The sequence below is a fragment of the Pleurodeles waltl genome, chromosome 11, assembly GCF_031143425.1.
Source record: "Pleurodeles waltl isolate 20211129_DDA chromosome 11, aPleWal1.hap1.20221129, whole genome shotgun sequence".
Taxonomy (NCBI): domain Eukaryota; kingdom Metazoa; phylum Chordata; class Amphibia; order Caudata; family Salamandridae; genus Pleurodeles; species Pleurodeles waltl.
In genome coordinates this window covers 28,850,413-28,870,285 of record NC_090450.1, presented here as the reverse complement: position 1 = coordinate 28,870,285, position 19,873 = coordinate 28,850,413, and the positions used below count along the sequence as shown (strand labels likewise).

Sequence of the window (19,873 nt, the reverse complement as noted above, 5' to 3'; positions counted from 1 at the left end):
TGCACGTCCAGATCTGTGACGCCATCGCCGACACAATCCACACCCACGCCCTCACCTCCACGGACTACATACTCCTCGGCGACCTGAATTTTCACCTGGAGAACACCGACGACAGCAACTCCTCAGCCCTACTCGACAACCTCGACAACCTCGGTCTCAAATAACTCGTCACAACGCCCACCCACTCAGCCGGCCACACACTCGACCCCATCTTCTCCACCAGCAGCCACATCACCTTCACCCATACCACCAAACTCCACTGGACCGACCACCGCTGTGTCCACTTCTCCTTCCAGAAACTCACCGCTCACCACCACCAGCAACTGACCCCGCACCGGAGCTGGAACAAGATCTCAAAGGACCAACTGATCTCCACCCTCGCCCACGACCCAACACCAGCGACCCCTATACCGCCGCCCTCAATTTCAAACAATGGCTAGACGACTGCGCCAACACCCTCGCTCCACTTAGGAAATCAACCAACACCCGCACCAGCAAGAAAGCCCCCTGGTTCACCGCTGACCTTCAGGCCTCCAAGTGAGAGTGCCGGAAAACCGAGAAGATCTGGTGCCAAGAACGAACAGAGAGCAACCACCCCGCCCTCAAGGCTGCCATCCGCAAGCATCACCAGCTCATCTGGACCACCAAAAGATCATTCTACAAAGAACGAATGGACAACAACGCACACGACAGCAAGGAGCTCTTCAGCATCATCAAAGAACTCATCAACCCCAAGTCCTGCGCCGCCGACCCCCCTGCTCGCAAGACCTCTGCGACTCCCCCGCCACCTTTTTTCACCGCAAGATCACGGACATCCACAGCAGTTCCGATCCCCACAACCACCGTTGCCAACGCCAACCCCAACGCACCCAACCACACCAACCTCCTGAGTGCCTGGACCCACACCAACGATGAGGAAGACCATGAGCACCATCAACTCCGAATCACCCGCCGACCCCTGCCCTCACCATGTCTTCAATAAAGCCAGCCAAATCATCACCCCTCAGCTCCGCACCATCATCAACAGCTCCTTCGAGACCTCCACCTTCCCGGAGAGAGCTGGAAACACGCCAAATTCAACGCCCTGCTCAAAAAACCCAGGACCGACCCCGAAGACCTCAAGAATTACTGACCCATCTCCCTACTCCCTTTCCCAGCGAAGGTCATCAAGAAGATAGTCAACAGTCAACTATCACGCTTCCTGGAAGACAACAGCCTCCTCAACATCTCCCAATCCGGCTTCCGCAAGAACCACAGCACCGAGACCGCTCTCATTGCTGCTACCGACGACATCAGGATCTTGCTCGATAAAGGTGGAACCGTGGCTCTCATCCTCCTTGACCTCGCGGCAGCCTTCGACACCGCCTCTCACCACACACTTTGCACATGCCTCCACATCGCTGGAATCCGCCACAAGGCCCTGGACTGGATCACATCCTTCCTCTCCGGCAGACCTCAGAGAGTCCGCCTCTCTCCGTTCCTGTGAAAAGCCACCAAGACCATCTGCTGAGTACCACAAGAATCCTCTCTCAGCCCGACCCTTTTCAACATCTACATGGCACCGCTCGTAAACATCATCCGGTCAAATGGCCTTAACATCGTCTCCTACGCGGATGACATACAACTGATCCTCTCACTCACGAAGAGACTCGCCACAGCTAAGGACAACCTCCACAACCGACTTTACGCCATTGCCAACGGGATGGTCGTAAGCCACCTCAAACTGAACTCGGATAAGACTGAGATCGTCATCTTCAGCTCCAACAAATCAGCATGGGACGACTCCTGGTGGCCTGCCACTCTAGGAGCCGCTCCAAATCTCACCACCCACGCATGCAACCTCGGCTTCATACTGGACGCATCGCTCACTATGACCCAGCAAGTCAAAGCCATCTCATCCTCATGCTTCAACACCCTCTGCATGCTTCACAAGACCTTCAGATGGATCCCCATTGAAACCAGAAGAACGGTCACCCGCACCCTCGTTAGCAGTATACTGGACTACGGCAACACACTCTACGCTGGAACAACGGCCAAGCTCCAGAGAAAACTTCAGCGCATTCCGGACGCCTCAGCACGACTCATCCTCAACCTCCCTCGCCACAAACCCATCTCACCCCACCTCAGAGACCTCCACTGGCTCCCCGTCAACAAAAGGATCATCTTCAAACTCCTGATCCATGCTCACAAAGCTCTCCATGACACTGGCCCTGCCTACTTCAACCAGCGTCTCAACTTCCACGTCCCGACACGTCAGCTCCGCTCCGCCAACCTTGCATCCACCGTACCACGACAGGTGGCAACTCCTTCTCCCACCTCGCCGCCAAGACCTGGAACTCCCTGACAACCTACGTCTGACCCAGGACCTTCTGACCTTCAGGGAGCGTCTCAAGAACTGGCTATTCGAGCAGTAGCACCCCACCAGCACCTTGAGACCCTACCGGGTGAGTAGTGCGCTTAACAAATGATTGATTGATTGATTGATTGATACAGCATATCATTATTGTCATCTGTGCAATATGCCTGTTCATTACATTCAAGGGATATAGACATGTAAGGGCATGGAGGGAAAAGCAACAATTGAAGGGACTGAAGAGAACTGGGAAACATGAGGAAATGGAGGAGAGTCAGTGTAGATTTTATGATGATATGAAAGATCTGGAAAATACCAGACGAAAGACATTAAAAACTTCAAAATATTGACTTGACCTGATAAAGATTCATATGTGTGTTACTGTGATGGCTTACATCATCTTCAGAGGGGGTAGTAGAGCAGCGCAATTTAGACTCCATCCTTTACACGTCATTTATGTACAAACATGCATTATATTTGACATCATACTTACTGTGTGTTCTAGTGATATTTATGTGTATAACGCATTTTAGGTTCATTAATGGAACGTAATCATTGAAGATACTAATGCTTATTTGAAATTTTAGCATTTATTCACTATTCACATTTCACATTTATACTTGAGTGTTTTTAGTAAGTAGATGCGCATTTTATTCATGTGTTGTGTTTATATTGAAAGTTATGTGTGCACCAGTAAAGGCACATATATATTTGTGTTTTTGAATTCCACCTTAGTCAGGATACTTTAGCTGTTTAAAGGCCCTAATTTTGAGATGCAGTTTGCTTGGTAAATATTTTTCCTTTGCAGGTACCTTCTCAAGATTGTTAATGAAAAAGTATTGTTCAACGTATACGTAGGGATAGTGAGGCCTAAGAATAGGTATTTTGGCAGAGAATACGGGGACCTAATGAGCAGATGAAGACTTCTATTCATCGTGTACCAGACACAGGAGGTTGCAGTATCTATCTGTACATCTGTGGGATGAGAAACTTCGATGATTTTGCAAATGGTACCAGAAGGAATAATTTGATTGGCTCAAGGTGATGTGGAAAATGAAATGTGGGTTCCTGAAGCTTCTGTATGTTTTAATTAAAGTTTAAAAGATACTCCCTTGGCTTTAGAGAGGTACAGACTTCTGCTTCTTTTATTCTTCCTAAGTGTTAAGATTTATGCTAAACCCTTTTTCGCATTTCCAAATTCTCTTGAGACACTTTTTCCTGAAATCCTCCTCATTCTTGGATTTAGAGATTTTATTAAGACTTCAACTATCTTCTAATGCTTAGAAGGGTAGATTGGAGTTCCTTTACCAAACATGCATTTGTAATTCTCAGTCTGTATTGCAGTGGTTGCATTTATTCAGTCCTATGCAATTTTGAGACAGAACTTCTTACAACATCTCAGCTTGCCATTTATAATTCTGTACTTCTAAATATCCTTCTGACATACATATTGTTAGATGGTGAATGTTGTAATAACATTGTACATGAGGACACTGTAATGGGAATGCTGTTGTTTGTAATAGCATATGGACGTAATGCACAGTTTTACCTTTGATTCTCTGAACAGTTTTGACTGGTCAGTGTCCGATCTGCATGCGCTCTTGGTGACTGCTTTTGGTGACTGACTTGTGTGCGGTCCACGGGGATTGGAATGCGAGGAGGGGATAATAGAATACTGGGAAAGGAACTGGTATCACAACATCCTGGGATTATTACTGGTGACATTATTATTATTGATGTAAATAAAGACATTGGATTTTTACCTCCATGCCTCATTCATTTATGGATTTCCTGCTTCTCTACACATATTGACTGAACCAATTCTTAATTTGTAATACATTTTTCTAATCTTCAATCACTGATCCCTGGTGCTTATTGTGGGGTAAAATTCACTTCTCGAAATTTAAAATATCGGATTATTGCTAACTAAGTTTGTTTCAGTCAACTTTCAAAGGTCCATGGGATAGGTGCTGTAATTTATGCACATGCACGCTCTCGCCCCGATATTGTATGCTCTGGATGTGCGATTGTTAGACCATACTTCCCTATTCATTGTATTGTACTGGGAAGTGTGCTCAGTGTTCTGTCCTGAGCTTGGTGCATGACAAGGTCTAAGAAGGAGAAGAGGGGAAAATTATGAGACTTTAGCCAATAGTAAGCTGTCTCAGATTCCACATATCTGCATAAATCTGCAATGGCAAGTGTCCTATGCTGCTGTTCATTCACCTGTGGGTCCCCCAGACCAGCTACCACTGGGTCTCAGTGCATGCTGTTGAGGGGGAGCTGCCCCTTCCAGGGAGGCCAGCCGGGCAGGTTCCTATCTAGAACCCCTTGCTTTTCCCCCCACACGTGAGCGGACTGGCAGAATGCCTCATGAACCGGAAGTCTCTGAGTGTTCAGTATCGCCGTGTGGCTCCAGCCCGGGCAGACGCTCTCCAGCATCGACTGCCACTGTAGTAGAAGGTCACACCCGTCACTCCACACTCCCACACGCAAACTCCGATCAGCCGACCTCGCCCTAGTCACAGTCCCCCGTATCCTGCACACCACCACAGGAGGCAGGTCTTTCTCCTACCTCTCCCCCAAAACCTGGAGCTTCCTCCCCACCTACCTTCGCAAAACCAAAGACCTACTAGTCTTCAGAAAGAACCTCAAGACTTGGCTGTTCGACCAGTGACCTTCCCAACCCCCCTACCCCCAAGCACCTTGAGACCCTCAGGGGTGAGTAGCGCACTCTACAAATTTCTTTGATTGATTGATTGATTGACACACACGCTGAGGTTCACCAGACCGCTTTATAGCACCCCTCCTGTGACTCTCTACAGGCCCCGCTGGTCTCCCATCATCAGTGCCCTCTGCCCATCCGAGATGGCTCAATGCGGCCCGGATTGTACAGGCTCAAGGGCCCTGGCCTGGCGCAATACTAATGTGCATCCAAACCTTAGGGTGCCTTCATAATGTGTTCTTTTTGTGTTCCTGGTGTCGTGGAGGAAGGAGTTCTGCTCTGCTCGAATGTATCTTTACTGAGTAATCTCCTCTGGCTAATGGCGGTTGTATACGTAGATTTAAATGTGCCATTTTTTGCTGTTTGATAGTTTTTTGGGCAAAAGTCAGGACACTATCTTTAACTCAATATTTAGAGTTTCTTTTTCAGTATTTGCCCCTGCTATTAAAATGTGAAGATTTCATGCCTGACTTCTTGCTAAGTCATTATATTATTGCTGGACTATATGGGGTGTTAGCTATTTAACTTGATCTGGGCTCAGCCTCTGTTACCTTATGCTATTCTCTTGCATTTACATTTTGAGCATTTATTAATGATTTGAACTGACTATTTTTGCCATCTATAATGATTTGGAATATCAAATTAACCTTCAAGCTTTCTACTTTAATCTTGTCCATTTTGGATTTTTAAGGTGTGTATTTTCCTGTGTAAACTTCTCATTTCTTGTAGTTAAATGCTTAGGGAACTCATCCTTTTTGATGCACATGGCCTGATCTGTATTATCGGCCTGTTTTTGGTAAAAAGCTGCAAAACATTTGTAAGGCATCCCCCTTTATTTGACATACAGTTAGTGCAGGAGCGTAACAGACACACCCGCTGTTCCTGCGGCACAGGGGGGGCCCCAGTCCTCTCTACATGAAGGACCCCCTCAGCTTGTCTATGCAGGGTGTCTCTCTGCAGTGTGCAACATGCTCCAAGCTGACACCGGGCTGACCCAGGACTGAAAAGAAACAAAATAAAATATTGATTTCTCTTCAGTCCGAGCTTGCCAGTTACCTTACATGAGTGCAGTGCTTAATTTGTGCTTGTTGTTTCCTGTGCTGAGCACCGGCAGTTATTTGTGAGGGCTGGGCTTATTCTTATGCCTCAAGCATTTGCTGCAAGCAAAAGACATATGGGAAAAACGGAAGAAGAAAAAACTAAAAAGCGTCATGAAAGGGAGAAAGTAGAAAGTTGCAGGATGAGCTGAAGGGGCAGGGAGTGGCCGTAAATGGATTGAAGAGGCCCGAGATGGCTTCAGGATTACGCTGCCTCGTTATTCAGTGCTGGCAGATTTAATTACAGCAGTCTCGTGTTTAAGAGAAGGGCTTTGAGCACCAGCACCTCTTTATTTACAAATTAAGCACTGCATGGGTGAGTGGGCCCCCTGAAAGAGAGCGTAGAGAGCGTCCTGGACAGAGCACTACTCATCTTAGAGGGGAAGAGGCAGCCCAGAACTGACTAGAGCAGAGGTAGGGTTGCCACATTTCCCAGAGAAAAATGACAGCTCTCTCTTCATTCTGCAAAGGCCTGCATATGATTCTTAAGTAGAACTTTATATGAAATAACCTGTATTCATTTTAGCATGGTCTTTCTGTCTTTGTTTACTTTGGTTGTCAGCTGGGACATTACAGCTGCTGAAAACCAATTTTAAGGGTTTTCTTCTTACATAAGCTTTTGTATGTATTGATAAGGATATTAAACTAGCCAGGACATTAAATGTTAGTCATTACAAGGGATTTCACAATGTTTCCATTAAAGGATCGGACTAGAGCCCCAGCGTTCTTGTTTCCCTTGAGCATTCTTTAAATAAGGTGCACAGCACTAAAAAAAATGAGTGATCAGTTTTACCTAAGTATTTACAATCTTTTTGTGTTCTTTTGTTTCAAATCAAAGTAGTCAACGAAGCAGATTGCCTTTCTCCTCTATAGCATACCACAAGCCCAATACTTATTACAAACATCTTGTGTCTCATCACTGATGTGCAGCTCAAGCTCCTTTGATTAACATGCGTGGGAGCCAACAAGGCCAGCCCATGTGCCTAGAACCCACTAGTCATTCCAGAAGTTAGTTCTAGGCTTAACAACATCTCACTCTTACTCAAGGTTTATCTGAGCCATTCTTCCCTCCGATAGCCTGTGGGGAACAGTCAACAGTTGAACCCAGTAGATTTTGTGTAATATGAAAAGTGATATCCAGTGTTGATATATATATACGTAGAGAGGCAATGGGTGAGAGGACTTTGACCATTGGTTTGTTAAATTGTCAATCACATTTTCCTTCCATACACCAGTGGTTCCCAACCTTTTGACTTTTGTGGACCCCCACTTTAGCATTGATGGAACCCAGGGACCCCCACTGAATCATCGGAATCCAGGGACCCCCGTCTGTGTCATTACTGGAAGCTGGGGACCCAATTTTTCAATATTTGTTCATATTTGTTAATTTTCTAGGCACTCGCGGACCCCCTGAGAAGGCTTTGCGGACCCCCAGGGGTCCCCGGACCACAGGTTGGGAACCACTGCCATACACCATAGCACTTTACAGGGCATATTTATACTTTTTGATGCAAGACTGCAGTGATGCAGCTTTGCATCAAAACGTTTAGTACCAGCTTGCACCATTCCTGAGTGCCAGCCGGGCACCATATTTATAGAATGGTGCACGCTGGTGCAAAGGGTTGGCTACCATTAAAAAAATGACATTAGCTGGGTGGGGTGGCATTATGGGTGAAGGCGGTTTTGCACCAAAAAATTATGTTAGGGTGGTTGCAGGCAAAACAAATTACCTCTAACCAACCTAACATTTTCTAATGCAAAACCATCCATACCACATGACTCCAGTCTTATAAAAGACAGGAGTCATGCCCACCACTCCAGTGGCCAGCTCAGGGGACCAGTGTCCCCTGGGCATGGCCATTGGACCCTGTGCCATGCGGGGGGCCTCAAGTTGGACCCCCGAATGCAAGTCTTGCACCATTATTTAGCCCCTCCTCCCACCAGTGCGTCATTTTAGCACAAGTGATAAATATGGGGCTATGGGGTTAGCACCATTTTTTAGATTGAAACGCCTACCTTACATCTCATTGACGCAAGGTAGGTTCACGCATCTAAAAAATGGTGCAAACTCCCATAGTTTGACGTTAGACATATCTAATGTCAAAATATAAATATGGAGTTAGTTTTGCACCGAATTTGCGTAAAAAGAATTATGCACATTCAGCCAAATGGAGTATAAATAAGCTGCTACATTGCAGAATGGGACATCCCACTTTTCACATTGCCTCCCTTCACTTTGAATGACTGCGTGAAGCCTGTTCACATTATGCACTTCTGCCTAAAAATAGCAGGTTTAAAGTGTGCTGTTTACCTTTATTTATAACAAAGATTAACTATAAACTTCTGTTATCTATGCTGTCTGGACTTTCGGCAAAATGGACCCATCAGTGAATGGTATTCAAATTTAAACTTTTTAATGCATAAATGTAGGAGGTACATTTAACTTTTTTTCTTCTTCTGACAATACTTGCAATAAAAAAGTTAAATGCCGCACAGCTTGCCAAGGCCAGACCTTTATGGCTTTCCTGATGCTTTTTTTCTATAACCCTCCAATGTTGTAGTCCGTTCTTCAGCGCCTAAGAAAGCATGTGCTCTTGTAAAGGAAAACTAGATTACAAAGCTGCCCTGTGACAACCCAGTCAAATGCAGCAGCAAAATGCAAATATATAGAAATATTAGAGACGTTGGGGGTGCGCTCAGAATGACGTGTAAAGATCATAAATACGTTATAATGGCTTCCCAGGGTATCCAGACCTGACCCGGAGATACATCTCGCTCACCAGACTCTACCACGTGAAATGCAACGCTGCCTGACTCAAGCACACTTCAATGTAAAATATTCCACAGACAGAGCATGTAAACATTTTTTGGTTATTTAAGTCACACAAATAAACAAGCACAATATAGCACCTAATTCAGGGCTGATATAAAGAGTGTCATGAGCCAATCACCCTATGAAAGAAAACACAACCCTCAGGATAGCACAAACATTCTAATATGAATTTAATGTAAAAGAAATTGCAAATATGCAAACTAAATAATGCACAGCGATTGCTGTTCCAATGGACCAGAGCTTCCTCTCCCAAGATGGTGCATATAATGCTACAATCTACATACTCAGTGATTATGCATGCACAGATTTTCCCCAGAACAAGTGAATGAATGCTAGAAAACATTGTCAGGACTGCAATTAATTGATACTAATTAATGGACAGGTGCAAAGATGTTTTACAAGAAACAAACTGAGAATACCTTGACGAGCTGACACCGGAGCCACAGAGAAGAGTTGACTTCATTGTTCCCTAAAATCATTGCTTCATGGTGCCAGTCATCAGAACAAGGCTAGACTTACTACACAGGGCATGAAAGTTGAGCGATTGTAGAGCAGCATATAAAATGGCTGTGGGGCATCGGAGATGCATATAATTTACTAATAAATATACAGTAATGCAAAGTCTTAGGGCATGTTAAGATAAGCATGAGCATTGCCACTTTTGCAATACATGGACTTAAGTTAATCAAAAAGTAATTCCACTTTCTCACACCTCCCTAAAGGAAGACAGTTGAATACATCCTGCCCAATAGACTGTTTCAGGTTTGAGAAGAACTCTCATCCTTCAGATTTTGTAGCCTGAGGTTTTCTCATTATGGTGCTTTAGGGGGGAGGGGAGTTCAGAAAATGATAACATCAAGGAGGTTTTTCAAGAAACCTTCCCAAAACTGCATCTATTGAATCCTATCTGGGGAGCCTGTCATGTCATTTGGTACAAACAGCACAAAACACAGAATAATATTAAATTGTTATGCTCTCCTTGAGATGAATAGTTGTTTTTTACAGTTTCGACATTTTGCAAAGTGATCTGAAAATGAGAAAAGAAATTCTATAACACATTCACACATCAAGGGAATTTGTTTCCTTTAATTAAACTTTGAAAATTGTTATACTGTGATTAAATGTACTTGTGGGCTGATTAGAGAAACCACTTCAGAAAGTTAAGAGGTCCATGGATTGGGATTAACCTTATGATTGTCTATGCACTCTTCTGAAATTTTGCCAAAAACGAGGGCTCTTGCCTAGCGGGATATGGCACAGATCTCAAATGGGTGCGGCTGCAATGTAGCTCCTAGAATGGTGCCCATGTTGACTTCTTTCACCCCTTCAGGAAGCCGGAATGTCAAGGTGCGGAAGAGGCTGGCAAAGAAGATGAAGAGCACAGTCCTGGCCATCAGTTCCCCCAAACACACGCGGTGTCCTGCAAAAACACCAGAGCTAAGATCACTTGTTTTAATCAAAGAGACAATGATACAATTAAGCAATATGCAAAGGACTGTCAGACCAGTTCTCCAATTCTTGAAGCCTATGCAGAGTATTTTGTGTACTTTGTTTACCAAGGTGTGATGACATCTGTATTTAACCACTGCTCCATCTTGACTACTGACTCCCTTTTGTGCTTAGCTTAGCTTTCTTCACTGTCACATTGGTGACCACCAGCTCTGTTCTGATTACAGACTCCATTTTATGCGTAACTTAGCTGCAGCAACCGTCACGATGGAGGTGCAGGTATTTTTCAGCGCACAAGTTATGCAATGTGTTTTTCGCTCTTGTAGTCACTTATCGTGATTCGTCTCACCAAGGGCTAGAACATAACATTGCAGGGTATGAGTTAGATAAGGATGTACCAGGATGATGTTTATGGTACGGTAAGAAATGGTTTGGTCTTGGAAGAGCACCTTGGGATGTGGCCAGTCTACAACGTGCCCTTCTCAAAAACAAGCTATATTGGCCAGCGGATGGTAGGAGGATTTCTAGAATTCTCCTGACTGGCTTGTTTTAAGTATATCAGAGGAGGAAGTTAGACGGCTGTGGAAATATTGATCTCTGGTTGAGATGGGGACACCTGTGCCCGCCACTCTCCCTTGAGGGTAGTTCTCTCTTCACGGTTGACTGGGTTCATGGCCTGTTGCTGGCAAGGAGATGAAGCAAGCAAGCACATGGTGATGAATTCTTTTTGATTATTATTTCTATCTTTGGATTTTGCATGAATATATAATCACTGTATATGCAGATATATAATCCATGATTAAGGTAGTGTATTGTCATTGTTTATATTTATCTGCATTAATATTCTACTGCTGTGATTATTTTTGGAAGTGTATTCGTGTTGCTGCATTTGACCTACATGCTTCCTCTATTCGAACCTGAAACAGTGCTTTAATTAATTTATTAATCAGACTCAGAGCTCTGCATTGGTGGAACTCCTTTTATTCATGTTTCCTCTCAGTTTAAAGTAAAACAGTAAACTTTTTTTTCACTGCAGTGACTTTCTTCAAATGTGCACCCGTGATGTACATAATTGACCTTTTTATTCAAACCTTGCAAAGTGCCTTGATAAATGTGTTTCTAGGACTGAGAGGGTTGCATATCAGAAATTCCTTGCAGTATTTGTGTATTTCTTCTTAGTCTGCAGTAAAGCAAAACACAAGGCTAGCTAAGACTTGCTTAAATCACTTTACTTTCTAAGAGTAGCTGGGCTGGAATAGTGACGTATCATATCTCAAGGTGCTTAGGATTTGGGGATCAGATATAATAGGACACAAAAATGATCACACTTCAGATAACAGAAATTAACTTTCTAGAAAATATTCTGATTGGATAATTGTCTTCCACCTATACTTTGTGTCCAGAGAAGAGGATGAGAACCCATATCTACATTGAGGAACACTGCTTAGAATGATAGTACCATCTAGAACATTCATTAAAACAGGTAGAAGATGCTTCCTGGATGTAACAGGGGTTTAGGACACTCGTCTGAAGACATAGTTTAAAACACTCTTAAATGAACTGTGATTTTTTCCTAAAGAAATTAAATTGTCAGTTGTAAGGCTTTGTGATTTGTCATCAGTCTTTAGTCACATTTTAATTGGTTGGTACACCATTATTACTTTAGAGTTGTAAAACACAACATTTTTTCACCAATTAGAACCTTCACTGTGAGAATTCTGTCCATGGATGGCATGTTCTAATAAAGGTGAATACCCAGCCAGGACCCAGCCAGGATGTGTTTCTATAACACATCTAGAAAAACAGTAGTACACTGAATATAGCGTTGATATTCTGAAGCTCTTATCACTCATACTTATGAAATTGAGCTGATTGCTTTAAACCACTTTCTAACTTTTGAAATCTGGAATGTTGGGGAAATATTGCTGACCATGTTGGCATCCTTCATTAAAAAAATCATAATTCTCTAGGAGACTTGACTTATTGATGAGTCAGACAATTGCTATACCTATCATTCATTTAATTTGAGGGATAAGTTGTTGTCTCACTCTTCAAAGGCTTTCACGTCACCTAACTGAGAGAATTATCACTCAATGAAAACCAGAGAATGGAATCGTAACTACTGGGCCTGGGAAGAATTTCAATTACGCTAGAGTAATTGTAGTAATTTCAGTAGTGCTGCATTATTTCTTGACTCAGAATTACCAATAATTATGCAATTGCTACTGCTCATGTAATTCGGGGGAAAAAGCCTAAAGCGAGAGCACACTTAGCAAACGTGTGCCTACGCACGCTTGCCATTCATAATGTGCTCCATTTAGCACTATTTCTTAGACCAAAAATGCATGCTAGCATTACTCAGGGTTCGTGTTCTGCTGCATTTAGCACTATTTCTTTTATTTTTAATATATATTATTTTTTTGGCAAGGCCATCTTACATCTTTAAGCACGTATTCATAATTTACAACGACACTACGGGAGAAACAAACCAAAATCATGATCATCGATAAGCAGGATAAGAAAGGCCAAGGTTGACCCAACGTCAATTAGATGAGAACTGCATAAACAGGCAATGATATAATCTAACCCCCCTGGCTCATACAATAATGCATACTAATGGAGAGATAACCCCTGCCAACCTGCTAGCTAAGATCCTAGAATATATTTTCCCATCACAGTTAAACAGTGATATTGGTCTGTACGGTTCCAGGGAACAAGAAGGCTTATCCTTTTTCTTAAAGGCTACTATACTGGCTGCTTCCCAAGATGATGGAGGCTGGCCCTGCTGAGCCGTTAAGAAAGTTGATAACAAATCATTCCTCAGTTCTTAAAAAAAATGCCTTTACCTGTAGCCAAAGAATTCATAGTTTCATATATTTCTTCTAATGAGATTGGAGTCTCCAATAGATTTTGCTCTACTTGACTAAGCCTAGCTGATTTTAACCACCCTAGAAGTTCGGGCTTCTCTGTAGTTGCCAACTGCTTGTTCTTGATTGCCAGAGTATAACTCCTCATAGAAATCTCTGAACACTTTTAAGATCTCCTCTGGTTTTTCCAGCATACATCCATTAGAATCCTTAATAGCCGCTATGTCTCTATATCTGCCACACCTTGCCTTATTCGTCTAGCCAAAACTTTACGAGTAGATTCCCCATATTCATAACATTGAGCCTTGAACATCTGATATTTAACTGCTGATGCATTGCTGAGATGCTAATTAACCTTAGCTTTGAACACCAATATCCCAGCTTGAGTTGTGCTAGCCTTTTCCCCTTTCCTTATGCTTTGGATCAATTTACCCTCAGCCTGCCTGAGCTGTTGATACAGGCTGGCTCTTTCACCTTATGCAAATGAAAGCCAACACTCAGCGTCTCTCCTCTGACCCCTGCTTTTAAAGCATCCCACACCATTCCCGGCACGGCGGTGTCTCTATTAACCTCTAAAAATTGTTTTAACCAGATATGCATATGGTCTAAATAAGCAGGCTCAGCTAGTAGCTTTTTATCAAATGTCAGGTTCGACGGAGCCTGGAAAATCCAGTTATTGGTACAACCAAGATTAATGGGTTATGTTTCGCTAAGATTTTGGGGGAAAGTTCTATCTCCTTTTCAAAGGCTAAAGAATAAAAAAAATTATAATCAAGGCAAACTAGTTTATTGTGAGGAGAGGAATAATATGTATGGCCACAATCCGGCGCTTTAAGTTTTTCCCAGACGTCAATAAGAGCATGATCCTTTATCAGTTCCTTTAAAGCCCTGAGCACCTTGGGTTTTAGTCCTTGATAGCAATTGAAGTTATTTAGACCCTTATTAACCTCAAGGTGAATATTGCAATCTCCACAAATTACTAATGGAGGTGGGCATGCAGATAATTCCAGATTTAAAGCATTGAGGCCCATATTTATAGTTATTTAGCTCCGCATTTGCGTAACTTTTTGGCACAAAAGCCGTGCAAACTTACAAAATACAATTGTATTTTGTAAGTTTGCACCGCTTTTGCATAAAAAAATTAAGCAAATGCGGCGCTAAAAAAGTATAAATATTGGCCTGTGTGTTTCAGCCTCATCAAAATTGAATCCATAGATGCTGGAGAGATTGAACTTGTCCCCCCAAAATTACATTATAGGGTGACCCAGTGACCCCCTTTATGTGCCAGGAAGCAACCTGATGTACCAATAGAGCTTCTAACCATGACTGCCACCACCCTGTATTGTCACCATCTGCTGCGTGCAGGCTAAAAGTGTCCGCCCTAGCTCTTTCAGCATGTCCTGACTTCCCCAAGGGATCTGAGTCTCTTGAAAGCAAACAATATTAGATTGCATTGATTTTAGGCCCACTTCTTTCTTTTTAGGGGGTTATTCAGACTGCATATATTTATGGAGCATATTCTTAACTTATACCTCATGAAATTGCTTCTGGCTATCTGTCAGCCCCTCTGCCTTATCCTTACTTGATTGTCCCAAAGGTTTATCATCCTTTGTCTTTTGCTAGATAGTCTTCCTAAGATCATGGTTAACCTACCTTGCCCATACACACACATTTGCCTTTTGCCTTTCCCCTTTCTTAACCAAAGCTTACCCCCAGGTATCCCTTCCTCCCCAAGCTCCCTCCAAACCCCACACACTCTTCCTACATCACCGCCTCCCCACACTCTGTCCCACTTCCAACGCTACTAGCACCCCCTTCCACCACCTCTTAGAGGACACAGGACTCAACAGGTCCATTCCATGATGAATTTGTGCTCCCCTCCCCCTGACCCCATATCCTATACCTTATTAATAACAAAACAACCTATCTCAAAAACACAGACCCCTTGTCCTCAAAAAGCACCATACTCTAGTATCCTAGTGCGTGTAGACAGATGACAAAACCCACAAAGCCCATCGTTCATCAAGAGTGCCTACTATCAGACTGAGACCAGGAAGTCCTTGGCCTTCACTTCAGAAAAGAAAATAGAGAATTCTGTCATTAATAACCACTTTCAACTTAGCAGGATTCATCAAAAAGACCTGAGCCCCCTTGTTCTGTAAAGGCAAGATTATTTGGTGGAGTCTCCATCTTTTCTCCATGGTTGCATGACAGAAATCCTGTCTAACGAAAAGACACACCCCTTAGCTGTACGTTTATGACCTCGATGGGCAAGATCATACAGAGCTTGTCTTGCCTGGAAGTTGTTCCGACAGATAAATATTGCCCTGGGTTTTGCACCATCTTCATCCAATTTGTTTTTTATTTTATAGGGGAATCAGTGGGTCCTCTGAATTTCTTTATCCCAGTCCCATTGAGCTAGATCTGGGGACGCTTCCTTTCATCAGATTCACCATAAATCTTTGAGGGTCTGCTCCTTCCACCCCTTCTGTACCACCAAGCACTTGAAGGTTATTCCGTCTGAGTCTATCCTCAAGATCCACCAGTTTCCACTAGGTATTGTCCAACTGGGCTTTCAACAAGTCACCAGTCTCTCTTTGCATGACAGTGTCATCCTGCAGTTTAGAGATTTGAACCCCAGCCTCCCCCATATGTGCAGCAAATTCAGAGTATGTTTTTTCCACCCAGTGAATGGGCCCCTGCATTTTGCGGCAGGCTAACTTTGTTATATGACTTTCGGCCTTTGTCTCCTCCCGATGCTCCATAATACTCTGATGTATCATTTCCAGGGAAATTTATCCTGTTAGTGTTACGGGCTAGGGTGAGTATTAGAGCCTCCATAGTATGGGGTGACAGAATAATCCAAGTGCAGATCTTTAGGTGCCATAAATGTTTGTTGGCAGTTAGGTGAGTCCTGGTGAGGGGTTCTATTTTGTTTTCCTTTTCCTAACAGTAGCGGCCTTACCGCTTTCTTACTGCACAAATGTATCTTTGTGTCCATTTTAGATGCCAGGGTGCATTTTGAACCAAGAAAATAGCAGTTAGTGCCACGAGTAAGTTGGGAAAAATCCTACCCAAAGAGCTCTTTTAGCGAGAAGTTTTTTTCCAAGTTGTTCTTTACTGACTTTTTAACAGAAGCACAAAACTAGCAAGATGAAGAAGCAATGCATAGGGGCCGAGCCAACTAGATTGCACTATCAGCATAGAGCCTAGGGGTGACATTAGTACTTCAACATAATCATAGCAATACTACATGCTTGCGCCGGTTGTTTTCGTCCCCTGTTCAACCCATGCCCTCCCATTGTGAATCTAGTATTCACTTCTGTCCATTATTCAGAACCCAATGACAGTGTGTGAAGAGCAGAAAAAATATCCAGCAGGGGCTTAAACTTTAAAACCATGTTTCTGTGGAAACAGCCTAACATTCTCTGGGGGGCTAGCAATAAAACATAATTACATCAACACACTTCCCAGCTAATTGAGGAAGCTAGGGGCTATGATATGATGGCCCTTGTGAGGATGATGACTTCGCTGCCATGGACACGCAGCTCAGGAGTTGAATGAGGGAAGGGGGCCTGAGGACAACGGGCTGCAGGAGTCACAGGAGACACAACCTGCCTGTGCCGCGTGTGGATGTGGGGTTCTTAGCCTGTGCCATATATACTCTGTGGAATCAGGTAGGTAAGGTGTCTATCATGGGGGGGTCCATCATCCATCTAGGCTGCCAACTCTTCTTTGTACCTGTCCCAGACATCCCATTGTGGGGGGGTCCCCCCATTCTTTACAAATGAGAGCCACGTCATGACTTCAGCCGTCTTCCATTTACAAATCTATAGGTGGGGCATCCAAAGGCTTCCAGGCCATGGCAAAGTTGTGTTATGCACCAACACATCTGCTCGCTCTATAAAGCTTAAGATGTACTTGCTTTCGCACTGGCTTGTGGTGATACCCAGTATGCACTGCAAAGGATCAGCAGGTACTACCCATTCTGTAATGTCCAATAGTGTCCCTGCTACCATCTCCCAGAAGCACCCAACAATGTGGCAGGTCCACACCACATTGTAGAAGTGTGACTTTAAGGCAGGGCAATGGGGGCACCCATGGGCCATGGTCAGAAACATGTGGGGGAATACAAACATATGTTAAGTTAGTCCAGTGCAGGTAGTTAAATTGAGTGAACATCAACCAAGGTTTTCTAGACACTTTGCGTACCTGCTTAGGCACCATGGTCCACTGTCTGTTTGTGAGTTCCTGTCCCGTTGCTGTCCCCAATTAGTCTCTGAGCATGGAGAAGCTCACAATATATGTGCCTAGTAGTACCTGTACAACACAGTAAGCAGTAGGGGTGGGCAAAATATTCCGCTCCACTGGCCACATTTTGTTGTGGAAGGTTGTGACTGTTCCGGGTCAGAAAGCTGCCACTTGAGCAGAAAATCTGCTTGAGCAGTAGCAAAATTAACTTAAGCAGCAGCACATTCTGGTACACCATGCAGTGCTGTTCGCTTATTTTTTCAGTGAAGAACGAGGTCCTAGCACTAAATCACAGCAGAAGCAGTGTAACGTGCCTACTTTCACCTGTTCGAGGAGTTCTGTGGAGTTGTTTAGTAACCATGGAGTTAAACTTCATGAGTTCTGCCCAGGCCCAGTGAACACAGCCTGCAGGTGCCTAGAGGGGTCCGGCTCTCGGCTTTCAGAGGCACCCTATAGGGACCAAAAGCATACAGTATAACAGAAATTGACACTCTACAAGGTTGCATGTTTTCTTGAAGTTCCATAGACGAGTTTTATGTGCATAGAGGTCTCCCAGCACAGTAAGGCCAGAGTGCCTCTATGATCTGATATTACGGTATGAAGCCACTCTGCAGAGAGTTGGCAGGCACATATTGGGAGGTTTGGTGAGTAGGGCAGATGGCAGTGATTGAGCTGGACATATCTGTTTCAGCAGCATTTGGCAGTCGTGGTCAACTGCTTGGGGTGCAGGGCCACTGCCTGAGGATCTATCAATGAGCTTATTATTTTTTAGTCCCCTAGGTCCCACTTGTCAAACGCTGGTTCAGGATTAGGAGGGTCTGAAAGCCAGTGCACTGACCACTGCAACTGGGCTGCCATATAGTAAAGATTAAAGTTTGGGGCTCCTAGCCCAACATTTTCAGTAGGGCTTATATTTTATGAAGCTCCACCCTTTTGTTGCCGGACTCCTAGATCAGATTGGAAAGGACAGAGTCTATTTCTTTAAAGAGGGACTGGGGAAGGTTACCTGGAAGGGCTGCAAAATAATACAGTAACTGAGGCAGCAACACCAATTTAACTATCGCCACCCTCCCCATCAGCCACCCTTATGTCACGTTCAAGCTCCACTATTCAAGACCACAGTATGTGTTTTACCCCGTATGAAATTTTGATGCACAAGCCCCATGTGACCATCTTAAAGGCATTCCATTCAATCCCATCACCAGTGGTATGCCTTTATTTTGGGTGAAGTAGTTAATGATGTACATGTCCAAGGTATCACTAAAAACCCTGTCCTGCAATGCTGGAGTATACAATTTCTAGGTGGGTACCAGTGTCAGCCTTCCTACTCATTGTGATGACATTTTGAGGAGGCTGTGATCAGACACTGTGGGGGTCCAGGTACTCAGTGGCCCCAACCTGGGGAGCCATGGGGTGTGGCAGAAAACTTTGATGTGTAATTGGAGACAGAGAGTGGCAAATATTCTGCATTTGCTCATGTGTTAACCAATATCTTAAGCCATTCACCGTTGCTAGCATTCTTTTTAAGAAAGGGAATAACCTCTCCAAAGCGATGTCTTGCACAGCATTAAGGTCCCCACCCATATACTAGTGCTGTTAGGTCGTGTATCATTGTAGGGTTGAGACTCATTAAAACTGTTGCTGATTTCTCAGTATAGTGATCGAGTCACAGCCAATGCCCCTTCCACCATCACCTAGCAGCCCTTGGAGTCCACCACAACATATGGTCTGCCTTCAGCAGTACCCCAGGATCCACCAAAATGAGGGCGTATCCAGAACATGTAGTGCCAGCTATTTGGCTTCTCCATCTCGCCTGCAATTTATAAAGCTATGTGGCAATTTTTTGTATTTCCCCTAAGTAGGCGATGTGAGCCTGTCCACGCTTCAGGTAGGAATATATCAAGTGGCACCGCTGGAGGTTCCAATTTATAATGTTATATGCAGACAGATGTGTGTGTGGGTTTGTTGCATGTTGCTATGTCCCAGAGCCACCACTTAATGCCCCCATCAGTTGGCATTCCCCAATTCAAAACAGCCACTTCCCACAGCTGAGACATGTAGTTAGATAATGCTGCTCCATAGGGCTAAGACTCAACATAAAATCCCCAACTCCTATTCCCTCATCAGGGTTAGAACTAGTAACCTGCAATCAATTATGAACCATAACTATGGTTCAAATAAAATATTTCTTTTCAGGCTTGGGCTGGGGGTCTCAGCAGTAGAGAGAAACAAATTAGCAGTGTATGGAGGTCAAGCCCATATCAGAGTTCAATCGGTGCCCTACCCCGGGAAAAGAGG

The 19,873-nt window shown here is 44.0% G+C and overlaps 1 protein-coding gene across 2 annotated transcripts in view; it reads right to left on the bottom strand.

Moving 5' to 3' along the window:
- Positions 1–9,052: 9,052 nt before the first annotated feature.
- Positions 9,053–19,873, bottom strand: part of LOC138265292 (cytochrome P450 2J2-like) — a 177,360-nt gene continuing 166,539 nt past the window's right edge. Inside the window, exon 9 of one of the 2 annotated variants that reach the window (XM_069212897.1) lies at positions 9,053–10,428. In XM_069212897.1, coding sequence (XP_069068998.1) covers positions 10,250–10,428 — 179 coding nt within the window. In that variant the 3' untranslated portion in view covers positions 9,053–10,249. The remainder of the gene's footprint in view (positions 10,429–19,873) is intronic. The other variant, XM_069212898.1, reaches the window with a different exon arrangement.